The sequence below is a fragment of the Thamnophis sirtalis genome, unplaced genomic scaffold (genome assembly GCF_051295495.1).
Source record: "Thamnophis sirtalis isolate CommonGarterSnake01/CBP01778 unplaced genomic scaffold, rThaSir2_p1.2 scaffold_2, whole genome shotgun sequence".
Lineage (NCBI taxonomy): Eukaryota > Metazoa > Chordata > Lepidosauria > Squamata > Natricidae > Thamnophis > Thamnophis sirtalis.
Window position 1 is genome coordinate 62,377,601 of NW_028261382.1, and position 19,528 is coordinate 62,397,128.

A 19,528-nucleotide genomic window follows, 5' to 3' on the forward strand; every position below is an offset into this window, starting at 1 on the left:
TCCAAACTCCTTTCATGAACGTCACTGCAATTCCTGAAGAGGCGATGGCAAGAGCAAGTTCTCCCCAAGCCCCGATCATGGTGATAATTAAATTCATTAAAAATGTTTTCCCTGTGCCCCCAGAATCGAGATTTCTAATGTTGGGTTTTCCCCCTTACCAGAGGGAACCCTCTTGTGGAGTACTGTGAAGCCATTACCACGGCAACTCCACTGCGCTGTACAGCCATTTTATGGCAGTACAGTAGAAACCATTTTAAGACATAACAGGCTGTATCTTAACAGAACACACATACCCCAAGGGGTGTTAGGGGTATCCTACCCCCACAATAATTCTTTCCAGAGAGTAAGTCATCTGTGTACTGAGTTAGGTTGAAATTGCTCGAGGTGTTCCAGACTTATGCTGGACGCTGATCTTGTCGATCAGAAAGGTTGACAGTTAGGCGGTTCGAATCCCTAGCGCTGCATAACGGAGTGAGCTCCTGTGACTTGTCCCGGCTTCTCCAAACCTAGCAGTTCGAAAGCATGTAAAAAAATGCAAGTAGAAAAATAGGAACCACCTTTGGTGGGAAGGTAACAGCGTTCTGTGCACCTTCGGCATTGAGTCATGCCAGCCACATGTCCACGGAGACGTCTTCAGACAGTGCTGGCTCTTCGGCTTTGATACGGAGATGAGCACCGCCCCCTAGTGTTGGAAATGACTAGCATGTATGTGCGAGGGGAATCTTTACCTTTACGTTTAAAGGTTTCAGATTTTAATCATTGTTCTTTTCCCCGCACCAAGCTGCAAAAGAGAGATGTCAGTTTTATTTCTATATTTAGCCTTCAAATTCATCAGTATAGAAACTTCCCAAATTTTCAAAGAACGGTTTTAACAGCCTTGCTCTAGGTCAAAGCAACGTCTAACCCGAAATGCAACAGCCATCTTCGTGAGACCCCCAAAGTTGTTTCTTTTTTAAAAAATTATTATTATTTTAATGAATCGTCTCAGAGCTCTGCGATCCCAACCATTTTAATGGATTTCACATCCTTTATTTAATTTTACAAATCTTGACAGAAATGCCAGGAAACTTGCAATGCTATAATTATATTTCTTCCAATGGTTGTAAGTTATTAACAAGGCTGTCAAAACACCATAATTATTTTATACCAAGTTTGACTGATTCCATAAGCTGCCTCTTTTTAACTCTACAACATCCATCCTTCCTCGCTTCCTCCTTCAATTAACAGTGGCTGTGGGCACACATAAGATCTGGCGGCTATTTAGAGGAAACACTGCCTCCTTGTTTGAAAATAACATCGAAACTGTATCATGCAATCTAGGGAACAAGATCAGATTAACAGAATAACAGAGTTATTGGAAGGGACCTTGTAGGTCATCTAGTCCCTCCCCCTGCCCAAGCAGGAGACCCTACTCCATTTCTGACAGATCACAGTCCAGTCTCTTCTTGAAAACCTCCAGTGATGAAGTTTCCACAACTTCTGAAGGAAACTTCTGTTCCATCGGCTGATGGTTCTCACTGTCAGAAAATTCCTCCTTATTTCTAGGTTGAATCTCTCCTTGTTCAGTTTCCATCCATTATTCCTTGTTTGGCTTTCAGGTGCTTTGAAAAATAGCTTGACCCCCTCCTCTTTGTGGCAGCCCCTCAAATATTGGAAAACTGCTCTCCTGTCTCCCCTGGTCCTTCTCTTCACTAGTCTAGCCATGCCCAGTTCCTGCAACTGTTCATCGTATGCTTTAGTCTCCAGGCCTTTGATCATCTTAGATAAATACTTAGATAATTAACAGTGTTGGAAGATACCTTGTAGGTCATCTAGTCCACCCCCCCACCCAAGCAGGAGACCCTACACCAATTCTGATGGATGGCAGTCCAGTCTCTTCTTCAAAGCCTCCAGTGATGAAGCTGCCACAATGTCTAAAGGCAACTTCTGTCCCACTGTTCGATTGAGTCACATTAGTGATTAGATTGCATTAGTCACTGCAAATAGCCCTCAACTTATAACCACCACCGAGCCCAAATCTTTGCTGCTAAGTGAGACATTTGTTAAGCGAGTTTTGCCCCACTTTACGAACTTACTTGCTGCAGTCGTTAAATGAATCACTGAAGTTAAATCAATAACACGGTTGTTAAGAGAATTTGGCTTCACAATTGAATCTGGGACACTGCAAGTGTCATAAATATGAGTTGGCTGACAAGTGACTGAATTTTGAATATGAGACCATGGGGATGCTGCAATGGCTGTGAGAAAAACTGTCGTAAGTCACTGATTTCAGTGCTGTTTTGAATGGTCACTAAATGAACTATTGTTAAGCTGAACACTACCTGTATGATCAATGATCAAAAACTAAATGATCCAGTTTTAGCTTCCTACTAAATGAAACTGCAGGGGGCCTCGGTGGCTCAGGGGCTAAGACGCTGAGCTTGTTGATCAGGAAGGTCGGCAGTTCGCCGGTTCGAATCCCTAGCGCCACGTAACAAAGTGAGCTCCTGTTACTTGTCCCAGCTTCTGCCAACCTAGCAGTTCGAAAGCACATAAAAATGCAAGTAGAAAAATAGGAACCACGTTTGGTGGGAAGGGAATAGTGTTTCGTGCGCCTTTGGCGTTTAGTCATGCCGGCCACATGACCATGGAGACGTCTTTGGACAGCACTGGCTCTTTGGCTTTGAAATGGAGATGAGCAACGCCGCCTAGAGTCGGGAACGACTAGCACATATGGGCACACGGAACCTTTACCTTTACCTAAATGAAGCTGCAAGGATAAAAAAAATAATACACAAACAACAACTGGGTAATAAGTATCCCCTCCCCTTTAAACTCTCCAACATATGAATGTAATAAGAAGCAATGTGTCTGTTTTCTATTAAAGTATCCAGTGACAAGAATCAAGTCAACAAAAGCAATTGTGAACAATGGCCATTTTTAGAAACCAGGGTGGGAGTGAGATTATCCGATATAAATGATCTCATATCTCTCCAAGTTCAATAATCGATGAGTGTTAATAGGCATTGGAAACAGGGAACTGTTGCTAAAAAACAAAAAACCCATAAATAACAATCAAGTAAAATAGAAGAGAATATTTGTAGCTCCGGAATGAACTGTGGGGTCTTTAGTGTTCTCTGAGCTGAGTTGCTTTGTTGCAGACATTTCATTACCCAACTAGGTAACATTATCAAGGCATGATGTTACTGATATTACCTAGTTGTGTAATGAATCGTCTGCAAGAAAACAACCACATTCAGAGAGCATCAAGAACTCCACTCCTTAGTCCAATTACTCCCTTCAATCCTTGTGGGGGTTTTTTTGCAACAGCTTGCTAGATGGCATATTCTCAATAACTAAATTAAAAATCCTGCAGGCTTTTTTTCACAGGCTTTTCAGCTGGGAACTAACAGGACTGCCTTGCTGTAAAAAGTCCATCTGCAAACTCATCTCTCCGTGTGAAATACCACTCCATAAAATTCACGTACTGTAGAATAAAAAATTCAGTTACAATTAAACAGAATAGAATAGAATGACAGAGTTGGAAGGGACCTTGGAGGTCTTCTAGTCCAACCCCCTGCTTAGGCAGGAAACCCTACCCCACTTCAGACAAATGGTTATCCAACATCCCCTTAAAAACTTCCAGTGTTGAAGCATTCACAACTTCTGGAAGCAAGTTTGAAAGGTGAGCAGATGTCAGTCTCTTATTCCAACAACACTTAACCTCCTCGCCATTCCTGGCTGTCTTTTTTAGACGAGGCAAGGTTGCTAAGTGGGAGACATTAAGCCAGTTACCTCTCCAGGAAAATTCATCATGTCAAAATCCAACAAAACAACAAGAACCCAGCAGAAACATCTGCTTGGCGTGCAGGGCAGTGCATGTTGGGAGCGCAACAGCGGAGTCCCCACGTGCTTATATGGCTTAAGAACCACAGGATTGGCCTCAGAAGCCCAGTTACCCTCGAAAACAGGGCCTATCTCTTCAAAAGAAGGATGGGATCTATCTGTAGAAAATAAGACGTTAGCAGCTAAGCACAACCTCTGAAATCAGAAAGTGATAGAAATAAGAGCAAGATTCTTTTTTAAAAAAATCTTCCTTTGCATTCCCTCTTTAAACACTTCCTGAATAAAGCAATTTGCCTGTCATTGAAAACAGGATGTTCAGTTGGAAGGGCTTTTTAACTCTGATCCAGAAAAAGGCCCCCAAAACATACTTGAGCAGCCATGCTATTCATCCTGGAGAATCAGGCATGAGTGGCAAACGTCTTCTTCTTTTTTATACTTTTTATTTTGTTTATGCAAACATCACATCTTTGCAACACATTACACTTCTTTTACATATCTGTTGTGATTCTTTTATCTGTCCATATAAGTCTTACATTATTTCACACATCTTTTTTCTTCATTCTATATATAACATTCTATATATTCTATGTATAACAACCTTTATTACAATTGACTCGTCAATTTATTACATTGACTACATTTCCTATTATTTACTTGCTACAATCTATTTTGTATTTCTATCTTTTAATCATTTTCCGGTTTTGTAGCTGCTTTTTAATTTGTTGATCTTTCTTCCTTTTTTTTTTTTTTTTTGCAAACTTCTGTTAGGGTTGAAGGCAGGGGTGAAATGTTACTGGTTCACAACCAGCTGTTCACCCGAACCGGTAGTAAAAAAAAATACTACCCGTTCAGGTGAATTGATTTTTCCGATGATCAGCTGTGTTGCACAATTTATATTAGCTAGAAAGTAGGATTTCCTGCTTTCTAGCTAATCTAAATTGCATGGCACAGCAGATTCCCCCCCTCTCGCTGTTCGATTAACTTTGCAGGTGTGCTCAGTAGCAGGCTCCACCCACCTGCATGGATGTCATTTTGATGTTCTGTGCATGCGCGGAAGGTCCTGTGCATGCGTTGAGGAGGCGCGTGTTAGCGCACAAGCATCCTCACATTGCTACTAAACCAGTAGCCAAAGGTAACTGGATTTCCTTCACCCCTCGTTTGAAGGTGAAGTCAAAGTCTTGGAATATTGTAGTTTTGGTCATCATTAAAAAAGATGTTGAGGCTCTAGAAAGAGTGCAGAGAAAAGCGAGAAAGGTGATGAGGGGACTGGAGGCTAAAACATATGATGGACGGTTGCAGGAACTGGGCATGGCTAGTCTAGTGAAGAGAAGGACCAGGGGAGACAGGAGAGCAGTCTTCCAATGTTTGAGGGGCTTCCACAGAGTGGAGGGGGGTCAAGCTATTTTCCAAAACACCCGAGAACGGGACAAAAAGCAACAAGTGAAAAGTAATCAAGGAGGGAAGCAACCAAGAACTATGGAGAAAATTCCTGACGGTGAGAATAATTAGGGTCCAGAAGTGTCCAGCTGTTATGGAGGCTCCATTACTGGAGGTTTTTTAAGATGAGATTGGACACTCATGTGTCTGAAATGGTATAGGGTTTCCTGCTTGAGCGGGGAGTTGGACTAGAAGACCTCCAAGGTCCCCTTCAACTCTGTTATGTCCCCATTATGTTAGGTGCCAATAGGAAAGTTCTGAGATTCTAAGAGCTTATCCTTAATTCAGAGGGCAGGAGGTGATCTTCAGAACATGACTGAAGAAATAGTAAAACCGAATCTTGCTGCTCCTTTTGTCTTTCAGCCCAAATGCTGCACCATTCCCCGGACCACACAAAACGCAAGTGATTGAGGGCCTTGCATCCTCTTTCTCCAACTCAAAACGCTCTTCAGATGACTAATCCAGGAGCATCCCAATTCCCCAGTAATGCATCAAACACATCTGAAGGGCGGCAAGCTTGGAAAGGCAGCCTTGAATCCTTCAAGCGTAAACATCCTGAAACCGTCAAACGACGAAGGACTTTGCAAAACTTTGCAGCTAAGAAATCAGGTATCGGCTTCTCATTTCAGCTACGTTTCTGTCAGGATCAAGGGATGCTGCCGCGCTGCTCGCTTGCCAGTTCTTTCAGCAAACCAGCCAAGCAAAGAAACGTGTCCAACTGCACTTTCAGAGTAGCAGCTGACTCAGCTTGGGTGAGTCTATTTCAGGATCTGCGAGAAATGCAATCCTGGTGGATCAAGCTGGCAACGTCCCTGCCCACGGAGAAGGACAAGGGGCAGAATATGGAGGGAACAATGCAGTGCAATGGTAAGGGGAGGGGGGAAGGACATTAGCTATGCTGACGTCCAGCGGGAGACAAACTCTGCATCAAATGGGAGGTAGAACAGGTTCCTGATCAACCTGGCTGACGACTTTGTCATCCCAAAAATATAGGATGGAACTAGGTAAAGGTAAAAGTGCCCCTTGCACATAGGTGCTAGTCGTTCCCGACTCTAGGGGGCGATGCTCATCTCTGTCTCAAAGCTGAAGAGCCAGTGCTGTCCGAAGACGTCTCCATGGTCATGTGGCCGGCATGACTCAATGCCAAAGGGACATGGAACGCTGTTACCTTTCCACCAAAGGTTGTTCCTATTTTTCTACTTGCATTTTTTTACGTGCTTTCGAACTGCTAGGTTGGCACAAGCTGGGACAAGTCACGGGAGCTCACTCCGTTATGCAGCGCTAGGGATTTGAACCGCTGAACTCCCGACCTTTCTGATCGACACTCAGCATCTTAGCCACTGAGCCACCACGTCCCTTATTGGGCAGCTATACTGAACCTAATTCTTCCTAACAGAAGAAGTGATGGAAGTTGCTGGAAACATGGGAGAGGGAGAGGGAGAGGGAGAGGGAGAGGGAGAGGGAGAGGGAGAGGGAGAGGGAGAGGGAGAGGGAGAGGGAGAGGGAGAGGGAGAGGGAGAGGGAGAGGGAGAGAGAGAGAGAGAGAGAGAGAGAGAGAGAGAGAGAGACCGTGCCATATTGGAATTCCACATAATGCAGACACAAGCAATCGAACACAACCAAACTGGTGTCTAGGTTTTAAAAGAGCTGATTTCAACAAACTTGGGAGAAAGTTTGGGGAAGAGTTCTGTGGATGAAATTCTTAAAGGGGAAAACAACTCAACTAGCTTGAGAAACTCTGAAAAATATGATTTAAAAAGCCCAGTCCTGCGTAATACCACAAATTCTTAATTTGTGCAATCTCTACAAAAGAGGCACCTTATTTTACAGGGCTTCTTACACTTCATTATAATCTTAAAATCACACCTGTTTGTTGGCTTAACTTCATGCATTAATATCCACTGAGGAAGGAGGAGGAGGAGGAGGAGGAGGAGTCCCAAAAATGTTGATCTAGTCTAATTTCCCAATCAAAACACCTGGCCTTGAACCCTATTTGTCAACACGTCTGGTCTAAACAGAACGCCTTTAGCTTGTCCCAAAGGTGCTTTTTCAAAAGGCAACAAGACTTTGTTTGTCCTTGAAGACATTTCACTTCTCATCTAAGAAGCTTCTCCAGTTCTGACTGAATGGGGAAGGAGGGGTGGATTTATATTCCTTGCAAGTCATCTTGCCCTTAAGCGCTTAAGTTTTCTGGGCTGTTTTGAGGCTGTTTCCTGGGCTGTTTTGAGGCCATTTTCTGGGCTGTTTTGAAGCCGTTTGAGGCCATTTTCTGGGCTGTTTTGAGGCTGTTTTTTTGGGCCAGTAACAGGCTGAAATCAGCCCAAAATGGCTTCAAAACAGTCTGAATAACAGCCTCAAAATGCCCCAGAAAATGGTGCCAAAATGGCCCAGAAAATGATCTCAAAACAGCTCTGAAAAACAGCCTCAAAACCGCAGAGAAAACGCCCCCAAAATGGCTTCAAAAACGGCCTGAAAAACAGCCGGTTTTTAGCCCTTTTCCAGACCATTTTCCAGCACTCCTGTGCCTGCGAAGGCCAGCTGGCTGACTTGCACATGCACACTGGAAACCAGTAGCGCAGCTGGCAGCGACACACATGCCCATCACGGAGAGGGCTCTGCCTGTCACCTCTGGCACACGGGGCCATAGGTTCAGCGTCACAGATCTAGGGGTCTTATCATCTAGGTTGGGAAGCAAGAACTTTCCAAGGCTTCATTCAAGGAGCCTTCTTCGAAAGAGCTAAACAGGAGAGACCTCGAATAAACAGGGATTCCTCCAAGAGGACTGATAACCTTCCAGAATCCTGACCGTCTCTGGTTGATCGGAGGAGGGAACACAGAAACAAAAGGGAAGGAAAACACAGCCATAAAACCCAGTTCCCAAAAGCAAAAAAAGCAAAAAAAGAAAAAAAGAATTCCATTCTGGTGAGGCTTCGCATGACAATGGCTGACGGCTGAAAGAAAAATGTTTTTCCACCCTTGACGTTTTTTCCAAGCCTTTGGAGATGAAGTGGTGCCATTTTTTTTGTTTTTTGTTTTTTTAAAGGAGTGAAAATACATTTCATGCTAATGGATTGTCTGCCTGCTTTTGACTAGATTACATGGCTTTCAAGGAAGCCGGTCAGGACAGGCAAATAAATCTATATTAATGAAGATCCCTCGTGAAATAGTTTGAAAATCCAGATTTGGGTTGGGGAGAGGGCAAAAAAGAAAGGGGTTTTTTTGAGGGGGGAGGCTAATGTAACCATTAGGTTACCAGTTGGACGCGGTGGCTCAGTGGCTAAGACGCTGAGTTTGTTGATCACAATGGTCGGCAGTTCGAATCCCTAGCGCTGCGTAACAGAGTGAGCTCCCATGACTTGTCCCAGCTTCTGCCAACCTAGCAGTTTAAAACGTAAAAATGCAAATAGAAAAATAGAGACCGCCTTTGGTGGAAAGGTAACAGCGTTCCATGCGCCTTCGGCATTGAGTCATGCCGGCCACATGACCATGGAGACGTCTTCGGACAGTGCTGGCTCTTCAGCTATGAAACGGAGATGAGCACTGCCCCCTAGAGTCGGAAACGACTAGCACACATGTGCAAGGGAAACCTTTACCTTTAATGTAACCATCTCAGAGTTTCTCAACGTTAGCAACTCTAAGATGCGTGGACTTCACCACCGTGAAGGAGGTTGTGAAATCGGCCGTGACTCACTTAATAGCCACTTTGCCTAGCAATGGAAAATCGGACCCTAAGTTTGGTCGTAAGTCAAGGACTATCTGTGATTCAGAACCAGGTTAAGAAAATTCATCGCTTCCCTCTGCAAGTTTACATTTCTATTTTTTAAAAAAAATAAAATCCCCAATGCTACTTTTTGTGTTTGTTTTGCTGCCTTCAAACTCCTGGCAACTGTGTGGACATGTCTACGCAGTTTCCTTGGCAAGATTTTTCAGAAGCAGTTTGAAATTCATCAGCCTTCTTCCTAGGGCCAAGAGAGAAGGACAGGCCCAAAGTCACTCAAGCAACTTCTGTGTCTAAGGCAGGACTACAATTCAGACTCCTGGTCTCAGGACTGGTGCCTGTAACCTCCACACCAAACTGTCTCTCTGGAATATCATCACTTCTGGGTAAACAGAACATCTGTGAACTTCTAACAAAATGAAATAAATGGTGAAAAGAGTGAGGTTCTACATTTAGGCAAGAAAAACAAAAGGCACAGGTACAGTATAGGTGGTACCTTGCTCAATCGTAGTAACTGTGAGAGGGATCTTGGAGTCCTAGTGGACAACGATTTAAATAGGAGCCAGCCGTGTGCAGCAGCTGCCAAAAAAAGCCAACACAGTTCTAGGCTGCATCAACGGAGGGATAGAATCAAGATCACATGAAGTGTTAATACCACTTTAAGGTAAGGCCACACTTGGAATACGGCATTCAGTTTTGGTCGTCACGATCTAAAAAAGATGTGGAGACTCTAGAAAGAGGGCAGAGAAGAGCAACAAAGATGATTAGGGGACTAGAGGCTAAAATATATGAAGAACGGTTGCAGGAACTGGGTAGGTCCAATCTTATGAAAAGAAGGACAAGGGGTGACATGATAGCAGTCTTCCAATATCTCAGGGGTTGCCACAAAGAAAAGGGAGTCAAGCTATTCTCCAAAGCACCTGAGGGTAGAACAAGAAGCAATGGGTGGAAACTAATCAAGGACAGAAACAACCTAGAACTAAGGATAAATTTCCTGACAGAACAATTAATCAGTGGAGCGACTTGCCACCAGAAGTTGTGAATTCTCCAACACTGGAAGTTTTTAGGAAGAGATTGGACAACCATTTGTCTGAAATGGTATAGGGTTTCCTGCAGGGGTTGGATTAGAATATCTCCAAGGTTCCTTCCAACTCTGCTATTCTATTCTATTCTATTCTATTCTATTCTAAACACCTTGAGATGATGGCTAGGTATTCCCAGCTAGCTTGCCCTAGAAAGATCTGTCATTAAAAGTAGACAATAGTAATCTGGATGGAGCAATATTCTTGCAAGTAGCTATGTATTCAATTACTGTTAATAACTACTGGCTGTGGGGAAGTTTGTAAAGCTGTGTGGCAGGTCCCACACAACTGCCAAATTAGATGTGTTGCCAGCAGTTCCTTGCCAAGTTCAAAGGGAAGGGCTGCTCCGGGGAAGGTTCTCCACCTTCTAATGAACCAAAAAGCTGTTTATTGAGGGGAGGGAAATGAACAAGGCCTTCTGTCTATTAGCAAACTTCCCATGATCTCCAGTTTATGCACTGGATAGACAGAGAAGTTAGCATTTTAGAATAACAGAGTTGGAAGGGACCTTGGAGGTCTTCTAGTCCAACCCCCTGTTTAGGCAGGAAACCCTGCCTACACCACTTCAGACAAATGGTTATCCAATCTCTTCTTTAAAACTTCCAGTGTTGGAACTCCCATAATGTCTGGAGGCAAGTTGTTCTGGAAGAGATTGGATAATCATTTGTCTGAAGTGGTGTAGGATTTCCTGCCTAAGCAGGAGGTTGGACTAGAAGACCTCCAAGGTCCCTTCCAACTCTGTTGTTCAATTTCATTCTCTCCCCATAAGACAGAAACCAATTGCAGTTCAATGCTCCCAGCTCTTTTTAAATGCTTAAGCTGCTAAATTCTAATATCTGATTTGCCATTAAGGTTAGTCAGCAGTGAGCCTAAGGAGGCCACCTGTATTGCGTTAGCAAAGACAACTGCTCAATTATGGTATTTCTGAATAGAAAACTCGGACCAAATGTAGAATTTACTCACAAAAGGAACTGCATGGCCCTTCCTGCCAATTGAATAACCTCTTGAGGAGAGTTTTCCCCTGCACAACTTTCTTCCTGTACAGTTCTTCAGAAACAGGGTTTGTTCAGTTTCTCAGCTTTCTCTCTGTCTCTCTCTCTCTGTGTGTCTCTGTCTCTGTCTCTCTCTCTCTTTCAAGGAGAAACTCCAACAAACTCTAAGTTAATGCCCTTTTTCTGGGTAGATAATTACTTCCATAATGTGAATCGATGATTGATGTAAGCCTGGTTCGGATCTTGCTGTTTGCTTCTCTTAAAAAGAAAAGAAAAAGCAATGAACATAAGAAGACAGCTTTTAAATTTGAACTTGTGAAATGGAGACGCCGATTGATTGCGGCCGAATTCACAATCATGCAAAGTCGCAGACAACTAGTTTTACAACCCTCTGGTGAATTTATACAGCTGTCCAGACAGTGTGCTTCAAAGCACAACCTTAGCATAGCGTGTTTGATAGAGCACTGGAGCAGGGGTCTCCAACTTTGGCAGCTTTAAGCCTGGCGGACTTCAACTCCCAGAATTCCCCAGCCACCAAAGCTGGCCTGGAAATTCTGGGAGTTGAAGTCCGCCAGGCTTAAAGTTGCCAAGGTTGGAGACCCCTGCACTGGAGGACTTATAACTGAGGGTCGGGCTTTCCGTCCACATGTGTGTAATTTCCCTAATCTTAAGGGAGTTGCTAAATAACTAATCAACGACACGCTTGCTTGCCAAATGCAGAGCCCCGGATCTTTCTGAAGGCCCAATTTTGCCCAGATCAATGCTAAGCGAAAAGGCCTGACCACAAGAACCCGTGTTCTTGCAAACAACACGAAGCTACCGTGGTTAAGTTTTTACAGGAAGAGGGAAATCCCCGAGCAACAAGATAAGTAAAATACAACTTCCCAATTTCATCACCACAACGTTTCCTTTTAATGCAGAGAGAGATGGTGGTTTGGAAATTCTGCAAGGGGGAAAAACAAAAAACAAAAGTCCCACAGACTAGCTTCCCCCCACCACCACCATCAATTTTTCTTAATGCCTGATTCTTATAGAACCAAGTTTTTCAGTTATGTTTATGGATGCAACGGATGCAATGCAACGAGATTGAGAACAGAAATGCCCATTGCACAACCCTTTGGCCTGTCCAGCCACAGCAGGGATGACAAATCTTTTGGGCACCGAGTGCCCAAACCGGAAAGCATGTGCATGCACATGCATGTGTGCGCGCATGTGCGCTGGAGTGCCAAAAACTTGAAGCCCAGCTGGCTAGCACGTGCATGACTGTTTTGGGGGCATTTTCAGGCCATTTTGGGCCCAAAAGCCAACCTGAAACCAGCCCAAAAAACCCACAAATTCCACTGGCACACTAGGATGATACAGCTATCCAAATTGAGGGACTGAATCAAAACTGGGACTGCCTGGCTTAAACATCTTGTCGGGCTTAGTCTAATCAAAGAGCGGATGAAGTCAACCCAGTCTGGATGCTAGTTCCCCCACTATGGAGAATAACGCCATAGGCTTAAAACCACCAAGAAACCACATCCAGTCGTAACTTTCATTTTTGTCCAACAAAATTAACTGTGAAGTAAAGTTCTCACCCATCAATACAATGCAAAACCTGGTTTTTATTTTTGAAGATCCAGCAGCTGTTCTTCCTAAGTGAAAATAATTTATAGCTTAACACCCCCTTGCTTTGCTTGGAAAAGTGCACACCTGTCCAGAAAGACGTTATCTGGATGCTGGAGGATCCAGGATGATCTCAAGAAGCTAAGCAGGGCCAGGTCTGGTTTGGCAAGTCTAAAGACTGAATTGGGAAGATAAACATCTTAAGAAAATGGGGGAAACCCAGCCAACTTTGCACTCTTTAATTCCAGAAGTGTACAGATGCTGTCATAAATTCATCAGCTTAAAGTTCTGACTTGGAGATTCATCTTAACTCGGAATGATCACAAGTATTCCAACAAGACAGAAGAATTTAAGGAGGCAAGCTTACTCCTTGTTCTCTATTTTTTTAGGGCTTTGAACATAGAGAACATATTGTTGTTAGTTGTGAAGTCGTGTCTGACCCATCATGACTTCATGGACAATGTTCCTCCAGACCTTAATATCCTCTACCACCCTCTGGAGTCTATTTAAGCTCACACCGACTGCTTTAGTGACTCCATCCAGCCACCTCCTTCTCTGCCGTCCCCTTCTTCTTTTGCCCTCCATCATTCCCAGCATGAGACTCTTCTCCAGGGAGTCCTTCCTTCTCATTAGGTGGCCAAAGTCTTTGAGTTCCCACTTCAGGATCTGACCTTCTAAAGAGCAGTCAGGGTTGATTTCCTCTAGGATTGACCGGTTTGATCACCTTGTACTCCAAGGGACTCGCAGGAGTCTTCTCCAGCACCAGAGTTCAAAGGCCTCCATTCTTTGGTGCTCAGTCTTCCTTATGGTCCAACTTTCACAGACGTACAGACTAGATGCACTTTTGTTGGCAGGGTGATGTCTCCGCTTTTTAGTAGGCTGTCTAGCAAGCATCTTCTAATTTCTTGGCTGCAGTCCACATCTGCAGTGATCTTGGAGCCCAGGAAAATAAAATCTGTCACTACCTCCATTTCTTCTCCATCTATTTCCCAGGAATTGACGGGGTGGGGGTGGGGGGAGAGATAATAATGGAGGAGGAGGAGGATTTGAGCTCCTGCTTGTTTGAGAGATTCTGGCCCTGGTAATCCCCTCCACTTCTGGCTAATATCAGACCCTCCTCTGGCATTTCCCCATGAACAACAAGAGAAACCACACACCTTGATGTGAAGAAAGAAAGGACCCCCCATGTCAGCCTTTGTCTCGGAATTCCCACCTTGTTTTTGGCACCGAACGTGTGAAAAGAACACACCCACCCAAACACACACTTGTGCCAACACAGCAGCCTTCTGGAACAGGCAACCCAGCTCTGGCCCTTGAAAGAAAACGAATGGACCCTGAGTAAGTTGTTCGTTGCCATGAGTCAACTTTTGCGTATTAATGAAGAAGAGTTCTGGGCAGCTGCCACCATCCCATAAGCAGGACGATTTGTTTTAAAGATCCTGCGGGGCACCTGGCCTAGTTCCTGATCAGAAGTCGTTGCTTCTACACGGATCCCAACACTCTAAGCGGTGGGTCATGTGCATAGCTGCAAAAATAGCTCCATCAAGGTAATCTATAAATGGACGATTGAGAGAACTGGGTATGTCTAGTAGTCTAATGAAGAGAAGAGCTGGGAGGGGGGGGGACATGACAGGAGCCTTCCAATATTTGAGGGGCTGCCACAAAGAAGAGTGGGGTCAACCTATTCTCCGAAGCCCCTGAAAGGCAGTACTGGGTGGGAGATCATTAACGAGAGATTTGCACTTAGAACTAAAAGATTTCCTGATAATGAGAACAATCCATCAGTGGAACCCCCAGAAACCGTGACTGCTCCATCACTTGAGGTTTTTAAGAAGACATTTCTCCAGAATGGGAGGAAGAAACGTTTTTTCCCAATCTTTCAAACGGGAAGGCTATAAAGTCAGGGCTATAGTTGGGCGATAGGAAATCATGACTGATAGCAGACTCTGTCTCCCTTTTGCTCTGTGCTCCCCACCTTGTCCAGCTTTTCTTATCATACTCAATACATTCTAGCTGTTTCCTTTTTCACGGTTTGTTTTCCTTGTTGACCCTCTTTTTGTTTCTTTGTCTCTTTTTACTGTTGCAAGCTGCCTGAAGTAGCCATACTAACAAATAAAAGAATAAATAAATAAAATTATAGGAATGGTCTACTGTCTTGTCTTGAAGAAGCTCCGATGAAAAAGAATTGCTTTAATACCAGCGGCAAAATTATAACCTTTGTTTTTTGTTCTGCAAAAATGACATTTGGTGGAGTGTACTTAAAGTTAAAGTTCCATACAATCATTTCCACATGCCAGTTCCCAAGTGATGTAAGCCCAGAAGCCTCTCTCTTTTTAATGATCCTTCACCTCCTTTCTGAACTGGTTGATCAAGGTTCAACTATCTGAGAGACTGATAAAATCCATTTCATCCTTCTCTTTTATTGTTCTAACACTCCCAAGTATCACTTCCAGAATCTGCTGGGAAGATAGGTAGACCTACCTATTCATTTCAGTTCCTTATTTATCTGCTCGCTTGCCAGTCCTAATTTTGTTGTGCCTTGTTCCCAGTCAAGTTTCAAGAACGTTGACACAAACTTTTAAAGGAGGAAAATCCTTAAAGAGACTTACTTTAGAGAGGGATTAATTCCATGCATAGAGAAACACTCTGCAAATATGCTATGGCATCCCAGCAAAGATAGATCTGAAAGTATGACTTGTTTTGTGAGAACTTTTTGCTCGATTGTGAACAAAACCCCAGACAATGGGTGAACCTAGCCATCGGATTTGCACTCTGTGGGAATGTCTTAAGAAGGCCAAATGATACACAGAGGTGTAAGCTAATTTAGAAAGAAAACACACATGCTACTTACTCCAGACACTGCAGCTTTTTAAATCTCCCTAGATAAGCAATAGAAGTGATTCATGATATAAATATACACCAAGCCAGCATCTCAAATTCAATCTATTATTGAAGAGTAAAAGCACACGGAATCTTTAGGTATTCTTCACAACAGCAAGCACTCCACGTTGTATACATTCACCATTTTCACAATAACACAGTTTTAAGAGAGAATAAAGCTGGGCGCTGTCTGACAATTTGCATCTTGTTTATTGGCGATCAATGAATGAACCCCACTTATTTTCCACTAAAGAATTTGTGCAATTCTTTCAAACCACACAGCTTTGTCCAAAATCGGATGCTCTAAGGACCATCGCTCGCTGCAGAAGATACCAAAGCACCTTTTACAACACGCACCCAACCAAGATAGATCGGACAGCAGAAATGTTATGAATTCTCCCACAACTGTTCTAGAGGCCCATCGGTTTGATTAGCAATCAATTTGAGTGTCTGACTGACAGATCGATAGCAATCATCTTGCAGGAAAATACCAGAGAAAGTAAAGACTGTGAGAACAAGAAGTAGTACAATGACAAACAAGCAACATCAAGGAAATTTTCTTGCTTCTGCTACCACCACAATCAAGACAAGAAATATAAAGATTTCATGGTATCAGTCTTCTGGTTAAGACCAAGAACAGTCACAAGAACAGTATTATGGAAAATACTTTCAGGCTTCGCATGGATGCAGTTTCACAGCATGGAAGGAACATCCTTCTTTCCAAACACCCATTGCTTGCAGATTTCAAAAATAACACAGTAGTTTTATTTTTAATCCATGCAAATGAAAGATTGCAGAGCAACAATTTCTCCTTAGGATAAGCGGACAAGTGTTGAGTTTTGCTTCCAGCCCAAAAAAAAAAAGTTTGACAAACTACAAAATGAAATGCAGAGGTGAACTCCTACAACTTCAAAGTGAATCTTCCAGGGAAAACCAACAAAGGAAAAACAAATAACATTCATAGTATATTCTAGACAGACCAATTGGCCAACTTTAAAATAATCCTTTATTTGGGCAAGTATTAATCTTACTCCATATCTTTGAAGGATCTCAACCTCAGCATGCGATGATCACCAGATTCTAAGCTGGCCCATTCCAGTTCCAGTTTTATTGACTTATTCCTTTAGGAAAAAACCAATCCAGAATTGAAACATTACCCTTTTTTTGTTTCTTAATGGAAGGGAACCAAATCAGCCCATTGAAAATGAGTAAGATATATAGCAGGATAAAAACAGTTACCAGAAATTCTTACCCATTCAGACTTTCCCATCACATCATGAATAAAAACTGAACAGAAAAACAGAAAACCAACCAAAAAAAAAACACCCACCCACCCACACACACACACAAGCCATACAAAATCCCCTTTTGTCCAAACTCTCTAAAAATATTGTTGCTTGCTCGCTTAACTTTTACATGCCGAAGAAACAAGTCAATACAATACAATAATACCAAGCAAAGCAATTCCTTCCAATTATTCTTCATTTCTCTTCTTTAAAAACCAAAAAGCACATTCAGGTTAACCCAGAAAATCTCTCCAGCCTGATTCACCAGCTGCTTCCCTCAACAGAATTGGGCTGGTTGAGGCAAGGACACACCAGGCACCAAAACTCTGCTCTTCTCGTTGGCCACACCATTTCAACCCAGTTTTCAAACACACTTTTAAAATGGTGGTGCATTTTCTGTAGGGCTGGCGTTGAAAACAAATCCTGCATTCATCTTCCTGCACTCCAGGCAGATTTGCAAGCCCACTACAAAGCTAAACCAACACACAGCTTGCCTCAGTGACCCTCACTGCTTCACGGTTGAAATGGAGAGCAAGGGTCAACTAAAGACTTGGCTTACTACATCAGTTCAGAAGAGCACAACTCAGAAGTTACACCCAAGACAGTTGCCAGATACTTAGCATGCTTTGGATCACAGATGGAGACCGCCACACACCAAGGCCTGAAGGTCCCACCTTTAATTCATTGAGATGTTGACATCAAGCCCCTCGGAAGTTCAATGAGATTGACCAGCACAAGCAAAGCGGTCCCACAGATGGAGAGACCAACACAGATCAGTTCCCAGGTCTAAGATCCACCTTTAATTCATCCAGATGTTTGTTCCAAGCCCTTCAAAAGTTCAATGAGACTGACCAGCAGAAGCAAAGTGGTCCCACAGATGAAGACCAACACAGACCCCAGCGCTGGAGGTCCACCTTTAAGAGGTTGGCCCCAACCTTATAAGTTCAATGAGATTGACCAGCAAAGTGATACCAAAGAGGGAGACCAACAAAAACCATCTCCCAGGTCTGAAGGTCCACCTTTAATTCATCCAGATGTTTGTTCCAAGCCCCTCAAAAGTTCAAGGAGACTGACCAGCAGACCAAACTCTTCCTCCCATGGTGTTCCTCCTCCCAACCAGGATTACCACCGCCACCCACCCACTCACCCCTGTCCAGGTAAAGACCAGCATCCTTACCTCCAAGGCTTCCATGGTGGTGAAGCTGGCGATGGCAAATCCATCGATTAAATCCTCTTCCTGCGAACTGGATTCCCGCCTCCGCCGCCTCGGAGGTCTGGCATTTCTGCCCGCGGAAGCCTGGCTCTTGGGAAGCAGACCACTCTGGCTGGAATTCTCTTTGCCAGGGCTGGCTTCCCTTTCGGAGGTCGAGGAGGGGCTTTGGTGAAGTCTATCCCTGCCATTGGGGTCTCTGCGCCTCACCCGATCCCTTTGGGACCGGGATTTTCTGCTTTGTCTGATCTTGCCATCCATCTCTAAAGCCAGTTGAAGACCCCTAAAAAAAATTAATCCCCCACAATTTCGTTTTATTGGGATTTTTTTGTACGATCCACCTTCTTTTTCTGGCTCATGAAATCCGGAGGAACCAAGAGGGGATGGGAGGCAGCCAAAGGGGAGGGGGGACCAGAAAGATTAATCCAGCAACCCTGGAAAAGCTAGACAGGGGCGATCCAATCTAAGCCACCCAGGGGGCAATCCACATCCAGAGGCAGGCAAAAACCCGAAGATAAATCCACAGTGACCTTGAGAAACGGCGCCCCCCTCTCTCGTTTGGGGGGGGGGTTGTTGGAAAAAGAGAAAAAGACCAGCTAGGGGAGAATATCCAGAGGGGAGAAAAACGGGGAACGGCTGCGATGAATCTCAAGTTCTTTCTGGAGAAAGAGGGCGGCGGGGTGGGAGGGCAGGCAGGCAGAGCCAAGCTTCGTGCCCCGTGCCCCGTGCCCAAATCCAAACCAGAGCTCCTCGGGAGGCACAGATCACCCCTTCCAGCTGGGCGAAAGATCCCCCGAAAATCAATCAATCCTCCGCAGATCCAGCCGGGCGAATCCAGACGAGAAGCAGCGGCGGCGGCTGAGGAGCAGGAGAGGGGCGTCGGGGCTGCACCAAACTGAAGCACCCCCCCTCTTTTTTCTCTTCCCCCCCTCTCTCTTTTTCTGTCTCTCTGCACCTACCCCGACTTCCTCGCCCCGCCCCGGGTTCGAATCCGGGGGATACCCGTGCAGGCGAGGGCGCCAAAGGGGGGCGCCGGCCGTTCCGCCGAGGCTGGCGCTGCAACTTTGTTGCGAGGCCAAGCGCGCGTCGGGAAGGAAGGAAGGGAAGGAAGGAAGGCGGAAGGAAAGGAGGGAAGAAGGCAAAGAGGAAAGGAAATGGGTCGAGCGGAAAAAGGAGGAAGGAAGGGAATGAGGAAGGAGGGAGAGGAGGAAAGGAAAAAAAGAAAGGCGAAGGAAAGCAGGAACGAAGGCAAAGGGGAGAGGAAAGGGGAAGGGAGGGAGGGAGGAAGGAAGGCAAAGAGGAAAGGGGAAGGGAGGAAGGAAAGAAAGGAGGAAGGAAGGAAAAGCAGAAGGAAAGGAGGAAGGAAAGAAAGGAGGAAAGGAAAGGGAGGATCGGACCGGCCTCTGTCTTGCAGCGAGCTAAGCAGCAGCGGCAGCAGCAGAAGGCAGAGAGAGCCTTCCTCCTCCTCTTCCTCCTCCCTCCCCTCTTCC

At 44.5% G+C, this 19,528-nt stretch overlaps 1 protein-coding gene across 8 annotated transcripts in view; it reads right to left on the bottom strand.

The window, feature by feature from the left end:
• Positions 1-18,934, bottom strand: part of FBRSL1 (fibrosin like 1) — a 615,070-nt gene extending 596,136 nt beyond the window's left edge. For 3 of the 8 annotated variants that reach the window (XM_087705778.1, XM_087705781.1, XM_087705777.1), the window contains exon 1: positions 18,006-18,928. In XM_087705778.1, coding sequence (XP_087561904.1) covers positions 18,006-18,299 — 294 coding nt within the window. In that variant the 5' untranslated portion in view covers positions 18,300-18,928. Of the gene's footprint in view, positions 1-18,005 lie in introns of all 8 variants that reach the window. The other 5 variants (XM_087705782.1, XM_087705780.1, XM_087705779.1 and 2 more) reach the window with 4 other exon arrangements.
• Positions 18,935-19,528: the final 594 nt, after the last annotated feature.